General features: G+C 33.2%; 1 protein-coding gene across 1 annotated transcript; it reads right to left on the reverse strand.

The window, feature by feature from the left end:
- Positions 1-378: 378 nt before the first annotated feature.
- Positions 379-14,214, reverse strand: LOC117339756 (ectonucleoside triphosphate diphosphohydrolase 7-like). Its single transcript, XM_033901471.1, is given in 12 exon segments — positions 379-2,595; positions 3,538-3,686; positions 3,688-3,700; positions 4,079-4,161; positions 6,425-6,752; positions 7,782-7,996; positions 8,213-8,340; positions 9,024-9,187; positions 9,973-10,097; positions 10,099-10,124; positions 10,463-10,860; positions 13,972-14,214. Coding segments are annotated over 12 exon segments (1,872 nt in total). The 5' UTR covers positions 13,980-14,214; the 3' UTR covers positions 379-2,360.
- Positions 14,215-19,407: the final 5,193 nt, after the last annotated feature.

Below are 19,407 nucleotides of genomic sequence, written 5' to 3' on the forward strand. Positions count from 1 at the left end.
GATTTGTACAGTTTGATATCACTATAAAGTTAAACAGTCATTGTACCCACTAAATATGATTACATGTACATGTACATACTTCCGATGATTTTATATCCCCAACATCTGAAACCATGTCAGACCATAAAATAAACATAACTTACATGATATAAATATCATTAACACTTAATTTTTCTCATTGTTTCCATATTTTCTAATAATAAAATGATATTTTTTCAATAACACTTCAAAATGTGATTTGACTTTCATAATATTTTACCAAAAACAACTTTTTTTGGGGTTTATTTTTTTAATGTCCTATGAACACCCAGGTTCATTTAAGGACATGCCAGGTTTTGGAGGTGGAGGAAAGCCGGAGTACCTGGAGAAAAACCACCGGCCTACGGTCAGTACTTGGCAACTGCCCCACGTAGGTTTCGAACTCGCAACCCAGAGGTGGAGGGCTAGTGATAAAGCGTCGGGACACCTTAACCACTGGCCCACCGCGACCCCTATGACTTATGACTTGCATAATATTTTACCAAAAACAACAGATATTTTTTTTAATATCATGATCTATATCATAATGGTAACGCCTACTTTAAAATACATAATTTGAAATCACTGAAAACAACAGTAGATCATCCGATAACAAACAAAATTTTTGAAGTTTACAAAAGTAAATTTTGAGTATATACTGACATTTTATGCCAAAGAACAGTCAACAAAAACATCACAAACACAAACAATTATAATGTATCTCATCTGATCTTCATTTTAAATGAATCTTAACTTGAATAGAGATATCAAGTTTGTTTTTGTTTTTGTTTTGTTTTGTTTTTATTTTTTTCCCAAATTTTTGGTTGACAATCTTAAAGGGAATTCTCCTGAACTCCATGAACTGGTGTTTTATACATATATTATAAATTTTCAGGGACTCCCTCAAGATAAATTAAAATTGTAGCCCGAGATTTATAAATCACATAACAACACTGATAAATTAAAACAAGAAGCTGGAAGCATTGTCCCCCTAAATCCACATCTTACATAGATAACAAATAATGAGATTATCTAGAAAAAAACACACTTTGTACATGATAATTAAAAAAAAATGTTAATTGATATAATAAAATTGTTAAATAAAATCATATTATTGAACTTAATGGATACTAATTCATGGGAAACTGGATGTGAACCTTGATACATGTGCTGTAAGAGAAAATATTTTCGGAGCTCATAAAAATATATACACTGTATATGTATATATTTTTTATGCACTTTTTTTTCCTTTTTCTAATGAAATCATATGTATGTGTGTTGGCATTGACATTTTTTTGTACATTTTCCCACAAATATTACAAACAAATGACTAATTACTTTTTACCACAAAAAAATGCACAAAAATTGATATACTACAAAATGTATATGATTACAAGGTATTATGCCCAAGTTATAGATCAAAACAGATGACAAAAACCATATGAATCCTAAATAGATTAAAATAATCTGCCTGAAATATTGTTTTAAACATTTTCTACACACTAAAACCATGCTCTATTTTAGGCAAATTACACAACATGGTAATCAGAAATTTGATCATAAAACCTTTTTGGTGGGTAAACTTAATGCTGGAATATGTTTGAATTGTAGAGTAAAATACACTGATTTCTAAAAATAAACATTATTCCTTAAAAATTATACACCAACATGATTGTACTTCTGTAAAGCATTGGGTAACAGGTCTATGTCCTCATGAACAGCCAAAGTCATTTTGAGGCAGGGTTTCCTTGTAGTAGCTGGTGGCTACCTCACTGAATAACATTTGAGATGCCTGTCAAATGCCATCCAGAGCTTATTAGGGTTAAGTGTCTTTCCTAATGACACGACCATGACAGCACAGACAGGCTTGTTTCTCAGTTTACAGAAAACACAAACTGCCCATGGTAGGGAACTGCGCACCACACACCTCTGAATCTCAACTTAGGTTATGAGGCTGACTTTCTAACTAAGCATAGTGTGTAGAACTAAATATATGAATCTAATGTGCAAGTTTATGTTAATGTTATTATCATGGATTTTTTTTTTTTTATACATTTACGCTGTTTTTGTGATAGAATCAAATCATGAACGTGAGCTTGATATATTGAAAATTAATTTTCACACAAAATAATGATATGTTTCATAATTTCTGCAAAAATTATTCTATTTTGGTTCAGACATTAGTTTGAATCTTAAAATGTTTAAACCATCCAGAATAATCATCATTTACAGACAGTAGTCCTACCTTATTGTGGTACAATTATATTATCTATGCCGACACTCAATCGATTATGCATCATAATGCCAAAACATGATTAAGTTATAATCCGTGTCGTAGCCAGTCAAGCGTACTGGTAGCCTGAGGTATCTTCCTCATTGTTGAAGAAAGACATCGATGGTACCCTCTTCAAGTCTTTTTTAGTTGGACACAGTCGAATTTGAAGGCGGTGCATGTACAAGAAAATAGCCATCACAACGACAAATATACAAACGATTATTATGTAACTGTTGTACAGGGACCAGGAACTGTTAACTGTGGAGAGTTGAGCATGCTGAGTTTCAAATCTTTCTACATCCCTGGAAAATACAAAAAAATGTTAACATGGTCAGTTGATATCTTCATGATACACATGTACTACATATCTCAGTAAAGAGTGGTTATGGTCAATTAAAAACAAGAAAAGGCTATTCTATATTTTTCATGCATCACCAAAACTTACATACTTAATACAATTACTATCCTCCAAAACTTACATACTTTACACTATTGCCATCTTCAAAAAGTGACATACTTTATGTTATTTCCATTTTCAAAAATTTTGAGCTTTGATCAGGAAATTATTTTTATTTTCTTCCATTTTCATTGGCTACAACATGGCTATGTACAATTATGTAGAGGTCAGTAATTTGAAATATTGACCTAATGTTTCCAATTTTAGAAACACAGTCAATATTGCATTTAGGACATCACAATATTAAATATTCATTGTAAATTTCTTGTTATCAAGATAACTATAATGCTATTCCATCCTTTTTCAAACAAGTTTCATATCTAATATAAGAAAGAAGGACCTTTGATTCAATCAATATGCTGTCTATATTATTGACATTGGGATTCTCGGTCAATATTTGATTTTACCAGGTCAGTATAACACTATACTGACCTCACCAATGGTCCATAATTGATATTTTTTTAGAAAATACGTCGAGATATCATTTCTACTATTTAGTCTTCCATAATTTAATTTCAAACTCTTTCAATTCTATATCAAAAATGATAAAATACCTATGAGGTGATTACAGCATTTTTCACAATTTTAGAAAGTCATAATTTGGCCAAATTCACTTGACAAAATCAGGTGAATTAGCAACATGACATAACTCAATAACACAGCCCTGTAGCAAAGGAGCTCAATTATTCACTACTGCAGAGTCAATTACAGTAGATTAACTGACAATTAGAGACAAGGGGAATAACTCAAAATTACAGAGACAATATACAGATGTGATTCGACTCACCTGAGAGGTAAGTAACGAGTTCGATGAATGAGAGCTCCAAGTGTCCACTGAATATCCCTATTGTTGATAAGGTTCACGGAATGGAGTTGACGATATGTCTCGGGAAACTTCAGCCCTTTGTGAAGAACAGTGGTCATCCATGCTGCCTTTGAAACACTCCAACCTACACAAAAATCACGGATCATTAATTCATTTAAAACAGCTAAATAATATTTTTTACAAAAGATACTTGAGAATTCATCTAAACAAAATTGTTTCAATTTCAAACTTTCTCCGAACAGTCATTCAAAATGATGATCAGTATTTTCCTAGGGCGATAGCTTATTGATGAATCACTTGCTCAAGTCTGAAATTGGTTCACAAGACTATAAACACATCAAGTGGATTTTTTACCACTACATAACAAATATTATATTAAGAAGTGTATTTCAATAATAAAATCATGCCTAGTTCTACAACTACGCTTTTATGAAAACAAAATTATTTTTTGGATTTTTTTTTATGTCTATGTGAAGTTGATATAGTAGCTAAAATGCCTTACTTCATACGCTCATCATCGGCTTTGGGGTACAACTTCTGTTCTTTACGAGACTGGAGGGTCGACCACTTTGTACTGCAAAATTCCTGAAAACATAACCAAACACTATGACGTCCTGTATAGCTAAAAAAACATTTAATTAGTGTATCACATAAAATGTTCCTGTGTTATTTCTTTCTTGGTTTGGAGCTTTAGAATTATTTTGTGGTTACAAACTTTTGTGGTATGTAGCCATGCAAAAATAAATTAACAATAATACATATTGTACAACAATATTCATTGTACATTGTATTTATATTTGTGGTTTCCATATCAACAACAAAAACAAAAACAACAAAAGTTCATAAACAATGAACATTACATGTAACATTAAACAGAAAACAATACACAGATGGGGTTCGCGCAGCCTTTAATCAAAATTTATATTTAATTGTTAAGAAAGCTGCATGAAGATGGTAACATCACTATTATTTCATTCATAATTACATAATTACCATTTACAACAAATATGGGAGAAATTTTCAATCTGTGTACTTTTTGATTATCATTAATATCTTGAATATAGCCATAAGGGCTATACAAATATCTACTCAATGGTGTGGGCAGACTCCAAGTTTGTAAATTAATTTAAGAACTACCAGCAATTTCATTCAAACAGTATAATGTACTAAATAAGCCATATTTTCACTCCTATCGGACATAAATTTTATGGGAATAGCCAGCAGGAATGTTCTCTTTCCAATGTCGTCTTTCGTAATGCAGAGTTATTTGCTCTTTGTCATATGTTCGTGAGAGTAACATTAAAAATTTCTCACACAAACTAATGATGTAATGATGTAACAATCAATACTTGCTCGCAAGAGTAGATAACTCTGTATTACGAAACGACAGACCACACTAAACTTGTCATACTTGCCAACTTTTTAAAATTGTCATGGGGGGAAAAAGTGTGTGAACAACATTTTTGACCGGAAAACACATTTCACGCGTGACACATTTAGCAAACAAAAACTAAGGGGAGATAATTTGCTATTGGAAAATAAATTCCTTGCATGAACACTTACTTCCCTCACTTAAATAAAGAAAGGGGGGGGGGGGGGGGGGGGGGGGGAACTTATTTCAAGCTTGGCCAATGATTTTTTTTATTATTAAAGTTTGGAAAGATAATTATATAAGCAACAAGTTACAAAAAAATAGATGCAAAATAACATCATTTTTAATTATTTCTGGAAATTATTTAACTCACTGTTCACTCTAAATAAAAGTATTTACTTAGATATGTTATGAAAACTATGTTGTAAGATAGATGTCAGTCAATGAATGCAAATTATCACAATGATCTCACTTTCTAGCAACAATATAACAATATAATATCTGAATGAAATTTCAAATGTTTCCTTTGGTTTAAAACAAAGACAATGATACAAAAAAATAAAAAGGGCTGTACTAGCAGTTGTACTCACTATATAGGCCTACAACTCAGTGCTTTGTAGGTGGGGACTGATACTTAAATTCTTAGTTTTTAACAAGACAGTATTTAGTTTAAGAAAGTGAGTATTTGTGGACATGTTTTTGTCTTTCAAAACGTGAATTGGGAAAGTTTCTGCCAAAATAAGTCTCTGCTAATTGACACTAAGTATGCTGATGATACGGTGATTGAAACGACATGTTACCTACCGGCAACAAGGCAAATGGTCGTTATTGTGAATTTATTTCCTTGAGCTAATTATTTAAAGATCAGCCAATGTTTAAATGTAGTTAACATTTCAATAAGTAATCTGTCACATTCGATACTCCGTTGATAACATTGTAAGTGTTATTTTCACTTTTTCTCTCCGAGATATTACGGTGTCTGTTTACTGTCAAGTAGAGGTCGTTTATGCGCTTGACATCAAAGGCAGTATACGAAGCCATTTGCAAGCGTTTAATCAACCATGATCGACCTGCTACGAAACAATCACCACGCGTCCTCAGCTTAATTGGTTTTAATTAATTGTTTATTTATCGGGGTATGGTCACCCTTGCAGTCAGTGAAGTGTCAGAATTTCGTTACGGTCTGTGAGCAGGTCAGTTAACTGACCAATGCCCCACACATATGTCTTTCACCAGCCAGCAAGCGTTACCTGTCATAGGGCTAAGTGAAACTAAAAAGATGAATAGGGGCTCCATACGGGGTTATCAAGACATATTCTCCAAAATCGGGAGAATACCCTATGTTTTATCTATACGATCGGGAGACAGGGCAGGGAGTCTGAAATCGGGAAATTCCCGACTAAATCGGGAAAGTTGGCAAGTATGACTTGTACTAGAATTGTATTGATGGAACACATATATCTATCCACAACTTACCTGTGCCTCCTTTTTGAAGTCTTCCTTATCATATAGACCTCCTTTACTGAAAACATCCTCCATAGTATACCAGAATTCTGAGAAGCCGTAAAACTCAGATTTTTGGAAGTCAATATCGGGCTGGTGGACCCCGTTCATAGAGCATTCTGCCTTTTCACATGGAGTGGAGAGGTTAAGAAGAGGATATAGGGCCTTTTGGCACTCAAGGTAATCTCCAGTCCCATGGAAAAAGTGGGTATGGCTTTCCTCATCTTCTCTCTCGAAGAACAACCCGGTGGGAAGACAGGGGTCTGGTAGAACCCGTTTACCGTGATGGTGGTGAAGATGACTGTAAATACAACATATGACCTTGACCTTCTCTTATATCATTCAACTAGACTGTAAATACAACAGATGGCGTTGACCTCCTCTTATATTATTCAAAATGACTGTAAATACAACAAATGACCTTGACCTTCTCTTATATCATTCAACATGGCTGTAAATACAACAGATAACCATGACCTTCCTTAATATTATTCAACATGACTGTAAATGTAACAGATGACCTTGACCTTCCTTAATATTATTCAACATGACTGAAAATACAACAGATGACATTGACCTTATCTTACAACAGATGACCTTTACCTTATCTTACAACAGATGACCTTGACCTTCTCTTATATTATTCAACATGACTGTAAATACAACAGATGATCTTGACCTCTAATATTATTCAACATCAGGATCAACTTTCTTATAAGATGTAGTTGGCCGTTTACTTTCAGAAAACCAAAATTGAATGTAAAATAATTGCACCTTAATTACCTGACTTCCATATTAATGGAATTATGCTTCAGTCTAATACAAAGAAAAGATTTAAATCTACATCTTAATTTGACAGGGATGTTGACCGATGTAATTGATACTCTGTGACAGCATTGCACAGAAACATCAGATCTAGATCTATTGGTTCAACTTAAATATTGTATGTATCACAGCAACAAAAATTAATGTCCTATATATATACACAACATCATATTTCAGTTTTGAATTTAAAGGGACAAGTTTCAATTCTAAATTGTTTCCTAAATGATTTTTTGTTATTATTTATAGATAAAGTTGTAAAATAAAGTACTGTCAAGAAATAATGTGAAAATATTGTAGCATTTTTGAAATATGAGATTTCATTGAATGCACACCTGTATGTGAATGTGATTCATCCTAGATAATTTAAAACTTTTTAGCTGTGATGTCACAAGTATGCAATATCCTCCATATTGTATATAAACAAATGAGACAGACGAAGTACAAGATTACAGTATAATATCAAAAACCATTCAGGGTACACTTTAACATATCAGTTTTTCAGTACCTGTTTTGGGTTGAGTTTTCGGCAGTTTCACCTCGTTTCTGTGTAATATTAGAGTGATCAGCATTTTTCGTCGTCAACATTTCGTAACGATCTCTGGCCTCGTTTGCCCCAAAGCCAAGGAAGGTTGATACATATACCCTGTATGTGTGATCAAAGTCATTTTGCTGACAGCCCAGGTTGAACTCAACAACTCTGTGCGCAGGGATTGAGGTAGACTGAAATGAAATCATAAATAATCAAAAAGAATCAACATCAGAATGAGCCTCAGCAACATATGTGTGTAAAATGAATACTTTTTTCCCAGTAAGTCAATAATATCTGTGAGATTTCAGGATATATCATTACTTGTTCGAGGAGATTTGAAAAGCGATGAAATGTAGTTTTTATTTTCACAGATAATGATAGTATTAAATGGTCTGATAAACACAAACCTTTGATGTAGCTTCAAAAGCAATCTGCATGGAGCCGCCCCCCATATCTATCATTCCGACTGTCCGTCTACGGATGTGTGTCTTCTTGGCTGGTTGTCCTGACACTTCTACAGCCACCAAGGGATGCTCTGAAAGTGACAGGATAAAATCATACTACCAGCTGTGACAACATAATCCTCAAACATTGCTTTCAAAATAGTACGCTTCTACTTTTTATTTCTGTTTAGGTCAGTGTAGCAATGCATATTACAACAAAGGACAATGGTATGATTTGACAAGAAAAACATTTTTATCGTGTAATCGTCCTGTTATCCAGGTGAATTTGCAAAAGTTTAATGTGCCCTGGAGCATTTTTCATTAGCTGTGGCAGTTAGAAATCAATTGTGACATCATCATAATTTGGACAATGATGTGACATCTTGAATTGTGAATGATGCAATAAAAAGGCTGTCTCTGTTTGAATAATTCCTCCACACTTTGAATTGAAAACCTATCAAAATGTAGGTTTGAGTTGTGTGATAAAAAGTGATAATTAAAAAAAAAAAATTATTATTGAAGATTTTATAAAACAAGGCACCAAAATTTCATTTTTGTGAGCCATGACTTAAAATTAAAAGGTTTTTTTCATAAAACCTCATATGAAATGAAAACTCATTTACGATCCGGGATCCTACATGTATATACATATTGTACCGGTATAAGTTTCTAGCAGTGAAAAATCTGAAATCATCAACTTGATAAAAACATCATCACTGCTTATACAGGACGGTACTTGGAACTTTTCTGTATCAATGACTATAAAGTTGACTACCTTCCTCTCCATGGTCAAATTTCCTCAGTGCATAGTTTACAGCGATCCAGGCGTAAACTCCTTCCAGTTTTCCGCTGATTACTTCTAAATTACTGTCCGATATGACGAAGGGAAACTCCTCAGCTATATCAGTCTTGAGATCATTAAATATTGCTTTTTGTGCTCTGTAAAAATATGATTATTTAAAAATTAGCAATCTGAATCCTTTACCAAGTCAAAAGTATATTTAATGTCATACTATGTACTTAATCTAAATGGCCTAAGGGCTGCATTAAATACTACACTGGAATGACAAAATAGACTTCTCATTTATCCTCAGACCTACCATACAGTTTTTATCATTTCATTGTTATCAGAATGTTAAAACTTATAGGAATCTTAATTACTACATGCGACAGAGGCACAACAACCTCAAGGTAGAAATCGTTGAAATCCGGACAAACCTAACAAAGATACAAAAGTATACAAAAGGTTCCACTAGAAAATCCAGGTCTAATATACTAAAAGGTATGAACCAAACATGGAGGTTCTTCATTAGATCCAAATGTTAATACAGATTCTAATGACGACTCCCCGGAGTCAAAGCATGTCAACAACTCTCGGCATTAAAATGTGGATTTAAGGAAGAACCGCTTTGTTGGACTCACTCTTTTTAGCATAAAAAAATAAATTCATTCATTTGCAAACTGATACCAATTACTTAATCAATTTTCATATCCATACAAACTGACAGATCACAAAATGAAGTACATATACAGAATTATATTTTGGAGTCAAAATGGTGAGCAGGGTGTGATGATTATAATAAAGTGTGATGTTTAGTATGTGGGTGCACATGGGAATGTATGTGGTAAGTGTGTAAGTCCCTCTGTCTATGTTCTCATTTTATTGTATCTGTATTAAAAGCTTTGAAAAATAAAACAATTATAATAATTTGGAGTGGACTTACGCGGCAGGGATCATACGCATGCCAGCAGTGGCCAGTATAAACAGCAGAGTCTCCTTCTGTTGTTCTTTTGGGATATAGGAGGCAGCAAACTTTAGTAATGGCCGGATATATTCATTTGCTGACCCCTGGTTTGTCTTCGAGTTTATCAAGGCCTGTATTTACAAAAGAATACAAATGAAAATCTTTCAAACATAATGTAAATCATATAAAATGAATGAAATTAAAATTGGGTCAAAGTCCTGATGATAATGAAGAACCAGGTGAAAATGATGGCCTGTACATAAAACATATGAAAAGAAATCATGAAAAACAACAAAGTAATTTTTCATGATTATATATATTATATATATTATGTTTGTGATTTAATTTGACTTCTGAAATTGTTAGATGTCACAGGTAAAGTCTGTTATTTACCAATGATCAAGCAATGTATCATTTTGAAAATTCAGTAATGTTTCAGGTTATAAAAATAAGGAGTTGTATAATATACCTGGCGTGATTTTCTTAACTACAGGCTTCCCATCTTGTCCCATTAACTGTTGAATATTGAGCAAGTCCCTGGCATTTCCAGAATGAGGCGGCCAAAAATAAACATAAATACGACTTCCGCTGCTGCCACAGTCTATAACAATGCCGTACCTCACCCCCGGTCCTAGGGCGGGATGTATGTCACCTGAGCGTGTGCTGACAAGCTGATGAGGAGACCCATGTGTGTCTATGTTGCTCTGATACCCTGCAGAACCTCCCTTGTTCTTCTCTATGAAAACAAACAGCAGCACTCCCAGAAGGATGCAGCAAAATACAGCGGCAGCGATTTGCCGCGCTGAGAAGCTGTGTTGGATCTTCGTCCATTGTAATACTACAGCATTTGGTAGATTTAGTGTGATTCTGAAAAAAAAATATAAAATTGGTTAAAATATACTACAGCATTAGGTAGACTGAATGTGATTCTGAAAATTAAAATAATATTCAGTTCAAAATTTACTAGTCAGCATTATGTAGATTCAGTGAGATTCTGAAAAAAAATATTACATACCATGTAATTGGTTAATTATGAAAATTAAGGAAAATGACAGTGATACCAGACTGTCTATCTATATATCCAGGATCATGTAACCTTTTAGGGGGCAAGTCTTATCAGTTTATTGGAAGAGGGTGAACTCTGATGAGGTATACACTCAGTCATGAAAAATGAGGCAAACTTAATTAGATACCTGCTGATGAGCCCCAACGCCCACAAATAAGTATATATACCCTTTCTTACTTTTTGCGGAATCATCAATTGTTTTAAAAAAGTTAAGTTAAAAGTGGTTCACAATTACACCATCCAAAACTTTTAATTACTAAACTTTTACACCACGGAAGAGGGCTTAATTGAGGATAATGGAGTGTAGTTGCAACTAATATTTTAAAACAGCTGAATATCAGACCACAAGTCTCAGGGACTAAAAAACCCTGTCTTGAATTGAGAATCAGTGACGTTAAACCACAATCTAGCCATACAGTAATTCAGACATATTCCCTAGAATTGTAAAAAAAATAAAATCAATCAAAATACACCATATTCAACTTTTAGAGCAAACAACTGTTAGAAGTCAGCGGTCAAGAGTTATTTGTATCATGTATGCAAATTTGAATCTTAAGTCCACATGGTAGTTCTGTCAGATTAACTGATGATGTACTATAATTCTCTTCAATGAGTGGAATACTACATTTACGCAACTGACAAACAAAATTATTAGCTTTAACCAAAAAAAACTTACATATGTACATGTACTGCTGTTTCATCATGAAACTTTCACATCGGAGAACTAGAGGAGATGTCATCAATGTTTTTAAAATAGTGAACAATATATATGATAGTCGAGTAACGAAAAACTTTTTCCAAATGGACAATAACAACAGAACTAGAGGTCACTCCCAGAAAATTTTCAAAAAACGATGTCGACGGGATGCAAGGAAACACTTCTTTAGCTATCGAATTGTTGATCTCTGGAACAGTCTTCCCCAACATGTCATAAATGCAGAAACTGTTTATCAGTTTGAAATCCTGTTGGACAATTATTGGAAAAATAACTGGTTTATATATAAAGAACAATAATCTCCAAATGCTACATGTACATTGCACCGGACTGATATTATTTAATTATTATTTCTTTGTAATTTACTGGATATGGATATAGAGGCTTTCAGCCTGCGTCCATAATGTTTCCTAATAAATCCTAATAAACACACCTTAAAAGCTAGCCCCAATTTCCTCATGGTGTCAGGGCTAGAGGAAACTTGAGATACTTCAACGCCTGCATGCTGTTATGTGATATACCTTTAGCTAGTATAGGTATTTAAGTATCTGTGCGTTCGCTTTTGCTATATATTTTGTTAGTGCCCCAATCAAAATACTACAAATTCAAACATTAACAGCTGATATTATACCTATCATATATAATTCTTACAGTCTTACTATGGTATATCACTGCGTCTTCATTAACCCAATAAATGCAACAGTTTAATTCACATAACTGATAATATAAGTGTATTGCAGCTTTAGCTCCTATTTCTCAAACAATGCTTCAAGGTGCAAAATTCATGCCAATAGTTTAGCTGATCAATTTACAATATGGAAAAAGCAGCCCCGTTACCATCGATACTGTCGAGACAACACATCGTCACCATCTTGGGTACGTATACATATATAATAGGTACATGTATCTACTAGTTGCAGTTAACCTACCCAGTCACCATACTTACATGTTTCTGAGTTCATCTACTATATGTAAACTGTAAATACAAATTAATAAGTATATATGTTCAAAAAACAAAAACGAAACAAACCAAAAAATAGCTGAACATTTTCAGGGCTTTGGCACCCTAGCATTGAGTGTATGTTTTTGACTGATTTTGATATGTAACTTGCCAATATTTCTACGACCATATTACAAAAGGTTGTATCTCTTGAATCATCTTTATGTATTTTGAGATTTCGGCTTTTTTTATCTGTTGAGATGGCTTCTTATAGAATTATTTTGTATCAGTTAAATGGTCTGTAATTAATTATACATAATATACTCTTATCTAAATCTATGTTCATGAACAAGTTAAAAAAGTCCATACATCTATTGAAAATTTTGATTCTGTACTGTATAGTTATATATCTCTTAAAGTAGCTTTTGATTGATTTTTTTTTTTTTTTTTTTATTATTTATAAATTTATTTTTATGAGTTTAAACAACCTTACTTTTGTTTCATCAGGGAATATTCATAAATGGCATCAACTAAGGGAAGGAACATGGTCAAATATCTACTCTGTTTTTGAAATACTTGAGCTATTCACATGATTCATAAAAGATATATACTCTTCACATTATATACTGCATGTAGATTTCTCATTAAAAGGTTTTTTTTTCAATGATATACATTGGTAACATGTACTGGCATAATAATTATTGAAATAACACATAACTGTTCATAATTCTTCATAAATAAATTTCAAATGTACACGTTCATTGTCAATTTATTTATTTTTTTTTTTTTTTTTGTAGATAAAAATACGAATATATGGGAATTTCAAGAACTGTATTTTGATTTTAATTTTCAAACCAACCAAATAGTCTACTTTATAGAATATATCACCATGAAAGAGTCATAGGCAGGACTGTTGCGAGTGAATAAAACTGAAACAGGTACTTATAATATACTGAGCAAAACGAGTTTGACGTTCTATCAATATTATAAGGATCGATATATCCAACAAACTCCAGTGTACTGACACTGCTGACGTACATTCGTACAGTACTTAGAAATTGATTTGGCTGTTTTTAATGAAAAGTATAAAACTAATAATAAACAATTTATACAAATATGTTTCAGGAATTCTGTTACCAGTAAGAAATTCTTACATAAGTTTGCATGATTCATAAAAACATTGATAATGTGAATGATTGTGGCCATCATGGGATGGTCGTACGCGTGTTGACAAGGATGACATGACGGTCCCTTTACCTGGCCATGGAAACTCCAAGACAACGATATTCACGGAGAACCTGAATGGAAAGGTTCTACTGGACAGCGGGCAATGAATCATAGTTACATCTCAAAAGACTTGTGAGGCTACAAACGTGTTTTGATACAGTGCTAATCCAACCGTACAGAACCTGACGCCGCCTCAACACGACCGCATCAACAGGAAGTAGACGTGTCGAACAACGGAAGTTGGTGTTAGGGTTATCCCCCTTTACATACATTTTAAGGCTGCTTGGTCCTAAGAATGATACGGCTTTAGAAAAAAAAATCACAATCGAAAAAAGAAGTCATAATATGCAAAAAAAAAAAATCAACAATATCAATTAAAATAAAGAATAATGTGTCCGGTGCTTCAGTGGATCTTTACAAACTCTACCAGTGGAGCAAAAATCAGTGTTAAAGCTTCATCCAGATAAGTGCAAGATTTTAAAAACTATTCATAATAAAGGGAAAACATAAGATGAAACAAAATACAGTATAAGCACATATGATGGGAGGGAAGAAGTACTGGAGAACATATAAGTGAAAAAGATATTTGAGTAACCATTGACAGACACCTTAATTACATTTGAGAAACATACATGTACATAATATACAAGTGAACAAGGCCGCGAAATCAGATCGATGAGCTAATGAGACGAACATGTATTCATCTAGATAACATGACATTCTGTTTGTTATTCAAAGCATAGGTTCACCCGTATCTGTCAGGTCACCGCATAAGAAAAGGGACAAGGAAACGATAGAGAATATACAGTGACGAGCAACAAGGATGTTACCACAAATGAAAAAACATGGATTATGAAAAACGGTTAAGATTTTTACGACCACTATTGTCCAACAAATACACACCATTTTCTTCTCGTTGTGTAACCTCTATATATGTATGTACAATTACTTCTTTGCTGAAATAAAAGAAAATACAATAACATACATAAAATAGTTTACATTCCAACAGATATATATATAGCTATGATTTACATATTCATTACACGTATTAAATAGAAATATGCAGTAAATAGAATTACCCCTATGTTAAGATAAATAATTTATAGTACATGTATATTCAAATCGAATAATTTACATTTCCTACTAATAATTAATCAACGATTCTAATATGCTTTGTATAGATAACTTATAATGTATTCCTATACAATCATTCAGTTCTTAAGATAATTTACAGAAAATGCATTCCTTGTATGTTTCGCATTTTTGTGTCGCTGTAACACCAGTAATGAAAGAAAAGTTAGCATTTAATGTCTGTACAGAAACGTGAGTAATTATATAATATAAGGTGTCGGAGTCGATGACGTTTTTTTACATAGACTAACATGTAAAGTTTAGCACGTGCAACACAAAACTTTCCCGGTCTCTCAATATTTTATCGTCTACGGTTTGAATGACTTTGTTGCGTCTTTTCAAGACCATGTCCTTTGGTATGACAAAATCGGGACAAAGGAAGACAAACGAGGCCAAGATGGGGATAAAGGAGGAAAAATGAGGACACATAATGACAAAATGAGGACAAATAATGACAAGCGAGGACAAACTAGGTCAAACGCGGACAAAAGAGGACAAAACGAGGACAATTTAGAACAAAACAGGTCAAATGAGGACAAATGAAGACAAAAGAGCGAGGACAAAAAAGGACAAATGAAGTCAAACGAGGAGAGGAAAAACGACGATAAATGCGAATGTTGAGAAGACAAAAGGTGGACAAAATGAGGACATAACAAGGACAAATATTGGCAAAGCACAATACAGAAACATGTTTTTACATCAAACAATATTCTTATTGTTTAACTATTTTCATGTATTTCAAATTACAACAGGAAAGAAATACAATGGTTTCAAAATACGATATTTTTGAGAGAAAAAAAAAACCAAACAGTTGCATATACATCCTTGTAGGGGAAAAAAATTAAAATACAAACTTCGGATGTCAATATTGTAAAATAAAAAAAAAAAAAAAAAACTTTTAAGCTCCTGATTAATTTACAATTATAAAATTCTGGGTACGACTAATCTTTATTGCTTTTTAAAAATCCAATGAAAGAGAGTTTAAAAGCGGAAATATAGATCATCTTCTACTTCTACCACATAATGGCCTATATAGCTAGACGTTATCTTAACATTGATGTATTTACGGTTGTTTATGTGCGTGGGTAAACAGAATACAAGGACGGAGAAATAAATTAACATGATTTAAACCCAGTAGGAAACATTCGTATTCTGGGCGTGCATAAAAATGAGCGGAATATCGTTAAAAACGAGCGTACGTTCATTAAGAAGATTTTTAACCCCAGGGTAAACATTTAAAATAGTTATGTTTTATTTTCCATTTTACATAAAAAAAAAAAAAATGTTTCTTTTTATACTTACAGTATTACATATTAACAACAACAAAATCCACTATACATATTTCAAATATTCAAATCAATTTCTGCGATTGTAATTTCCGTTTTTATAATACTACGCCCATTCGTACCATATTGTAAGGTTGGCGTAAACTGTATTAAAATAAAATGTGTGAAAGACGACTGAAGGCAGAAAAGATAACTGCAACACATAATTACTTTGTTTATTTCTTAAAACATATACACAAATTCATAATCATGTTTTTTATATACATTCACCTAATTAATGAACTATCTGTAGAGGTACGTTGCAGGTCCCAATTCTGGTTTTTGCGCGACGTCATTTTTACATCATTATTTAAAATAAAATTGGACCAAGGATACTTCCTTGAGGAACTCCTCTTAATACATGGTGATTCAGTGGTGATTGGCCAATAATTGTTACTTCGCTTTCGGTCACTCAAAAATGGAATCCTGCTAACAATCTGAACGGTTATCGAATAAATAACTATATATACATTGTATGTAGTTATATAGGGGGCACATTATCAGTGTATATTTATAACCCTCATGTCCGAAAATGTGTTTCAACAGTCGGCTACGGTCACTTTTGTTTCTTCCTAAATTTGTCATTTTGTTTAAAGTATTCTGACGTAAATGTCGGGTACAAGGCACAAGAGTCGAGTCTGAGAATGTGTTCGTTATAGCGTTTTTCATTGCCTGTTCGTCATCTGTATCAATCAATAACTTACTAATATCAGTGCCCGCGAAGTTTGATTTTCAAATGTGAAAAGAGGGCATTGTATGTCACAAAGTCGCTGCTGTCATAGATGAACACAGCTCAAAAAAAGAGCGATGGCTCACCAGTGTTTGTTTTTTTCCCGAAGACAAATGCTTGAAACAAGAAGCGGTCATATGCATGTCACACAAGTTTAATGAGAAAGGAATTAATATAAGCTCTAAGCTTGTTTTCCTTTCCCATAAAAATAGTTGTATATGTATTTCATGACTGTTTTGATTAATGAATAAATATTGTTTAAACTAAGGTAAATGTCTTGTCAAACCCCTATATAGTTTGCCTGAACAGCACACATTCTTAATATCTGTCAGTTGTTCGTCCGTATAGAGTATGACTGATGGGGTCTTACCATGGTCATTCAGTACCTGTCGTACCAAAGGATGTCCTTCGCTAACCATGTCATGCAGGTATACGAAGTGGTCAGTCATTTATTGTTTAGCATTGAACTACTTTCAGTTGGAAGTTATGGGCTGATGAATGCCAACTGGACAAAGGCAAATTCAATGAAGCGCACTAGCGCTTCATGTTGAATTTGCCTTTATCCTGGAAACTACAGAAACCACATCCAGGAATACACGGATGAAGAAGCATGCCTCCATGATCCACCGATGTCCGCTTAATCCAGAATACAAAAAAAAAACAGTCCTTTTTAGAGCCAACCACTTTTCAAAAAAAGACTCCTGACGCTCGAAATACGCAAACATCAAAAAATAAGATGACAAAAAATTAGTACATTTTTGTACCCTTTACTTTTTTGCAAACACAAATTACATTTGATTTAAACATATTTTATTTGTATCAATATATACAAGAGGATTTGGCACAAGTTTTCAACTTATATGAAGCCCTTTCCTAATTATCATGATTTTTTTTTACAATTTTTATACAAGATGACATGACATTTGAAATATTAACAATTATATTTGGGGAGAAAGAGAGAGAGAGGGGGGGGGGGGGGGGGGGGGGGGAGACTGAGAGAGAGAGAGAGAAACAGAGAGAAAGAGAGACAGAGAGAGAGGTATTACGATTCGAATTTATTCAAATATTCAATTGATAAATTTAGTTTAATTACACCGTCATAACTAAGCAGGAGGATATTTTGGAAGAAGTCTGTGCTTTCTATAAAAATCTTTATGGGGAATCTAATGTTACAGAAGTAAACTTAGCTGATTACCTCAATGATAATGAAATGCCTAGATTATCATTTGATGAGTCAGATAGTTTAGAAGGGGAAATTACTCTCACAGAGGCAGGGAAAACTTTGGAAAAAAATGAAAAATTATAAAAGCCCAGGATCGGATGGATTTACTACAGAATTTTTTAAATGTTTTTGGGAAAAATTGGGTGATTTTATAGTAAGATCAATTAATTTTGGCTATCACTCAGGTCAACTCTCTATAACTCAGAGACAGGGAATAATTACCTGTATTCCAAAAGCAGACAAATCTAGGCATTTCACTAAAAATTGGAGACCTATATCACTATTGAATATTGTTTACAAAATAGCATCTGGTACTATTGCAAATAGGATAAAATCTGTTCTCGATAAATTAATAAATGATGATCAAACTGGTTTTATTTCAGGTCGTTACATAGGGGTAAATACAAGATTAATATATGATATTATGCATTTTACTGAGGAAAATGATATTCCAGGCATGCTTCTGATGATTGATTTCGAAAAGGCATTTGATTCAGTGTCTTGGGTATTTATTGAAAAAGTATTGTCCCTTTTTGGTTTTGGTAATAGTATTGTTAATTGGTTTAAAACTTTACATAATAACGTCCAGTCAGCAATTAATCAGGGTGGTAATCTATCTTCTTTCTTCAATATTGGAAGGGGCTGCCGACAGGGGGATCCCATTGCGCCTTATCTGTTTATACTTTGTGCAGAGATTTTGGCTGTGAAATTACGAAATAATAAAAATATCACAGGTATTAATGTTCAGAATTGCCCTATCTTATTATCATAGTATGCTGATGACACCTGCCTTATATTGGATGGATCTGAGAAATCACTTAATGAATCAGTTAAAGAACTTAATGCAAGTTAATGGATTTGCAAAAATTCCGGATTGAAAATGAATATTGGTAAAACTCAAGTGATATGGATTGGTAGCAAAAAGTATAGTGAAGATTCTTTTCTGCCTGAACTAAATTTACAGTGGGGTAAGGAAAAATTCACTCTGTTAGGAATTTAATTCAGTGTAAATCTTCATCATATTCCAAAACTAAACTTTGACAAAAAACTAACTCGAT

The sequence above is a fragment of the Pecten maximus genome, chromosome 12, assembly GCF_902652985.1.
Source record: "Pecten maximus chromosome 12, xPecMax1.1, whole genome shotgun sequence".
Classification (NCBI taxonomy): Eukaryota; Metazoa; Mollusca; class Bivalvia; order Pectinida; family Pectinidae; genus Pecten; species Pecten maximus.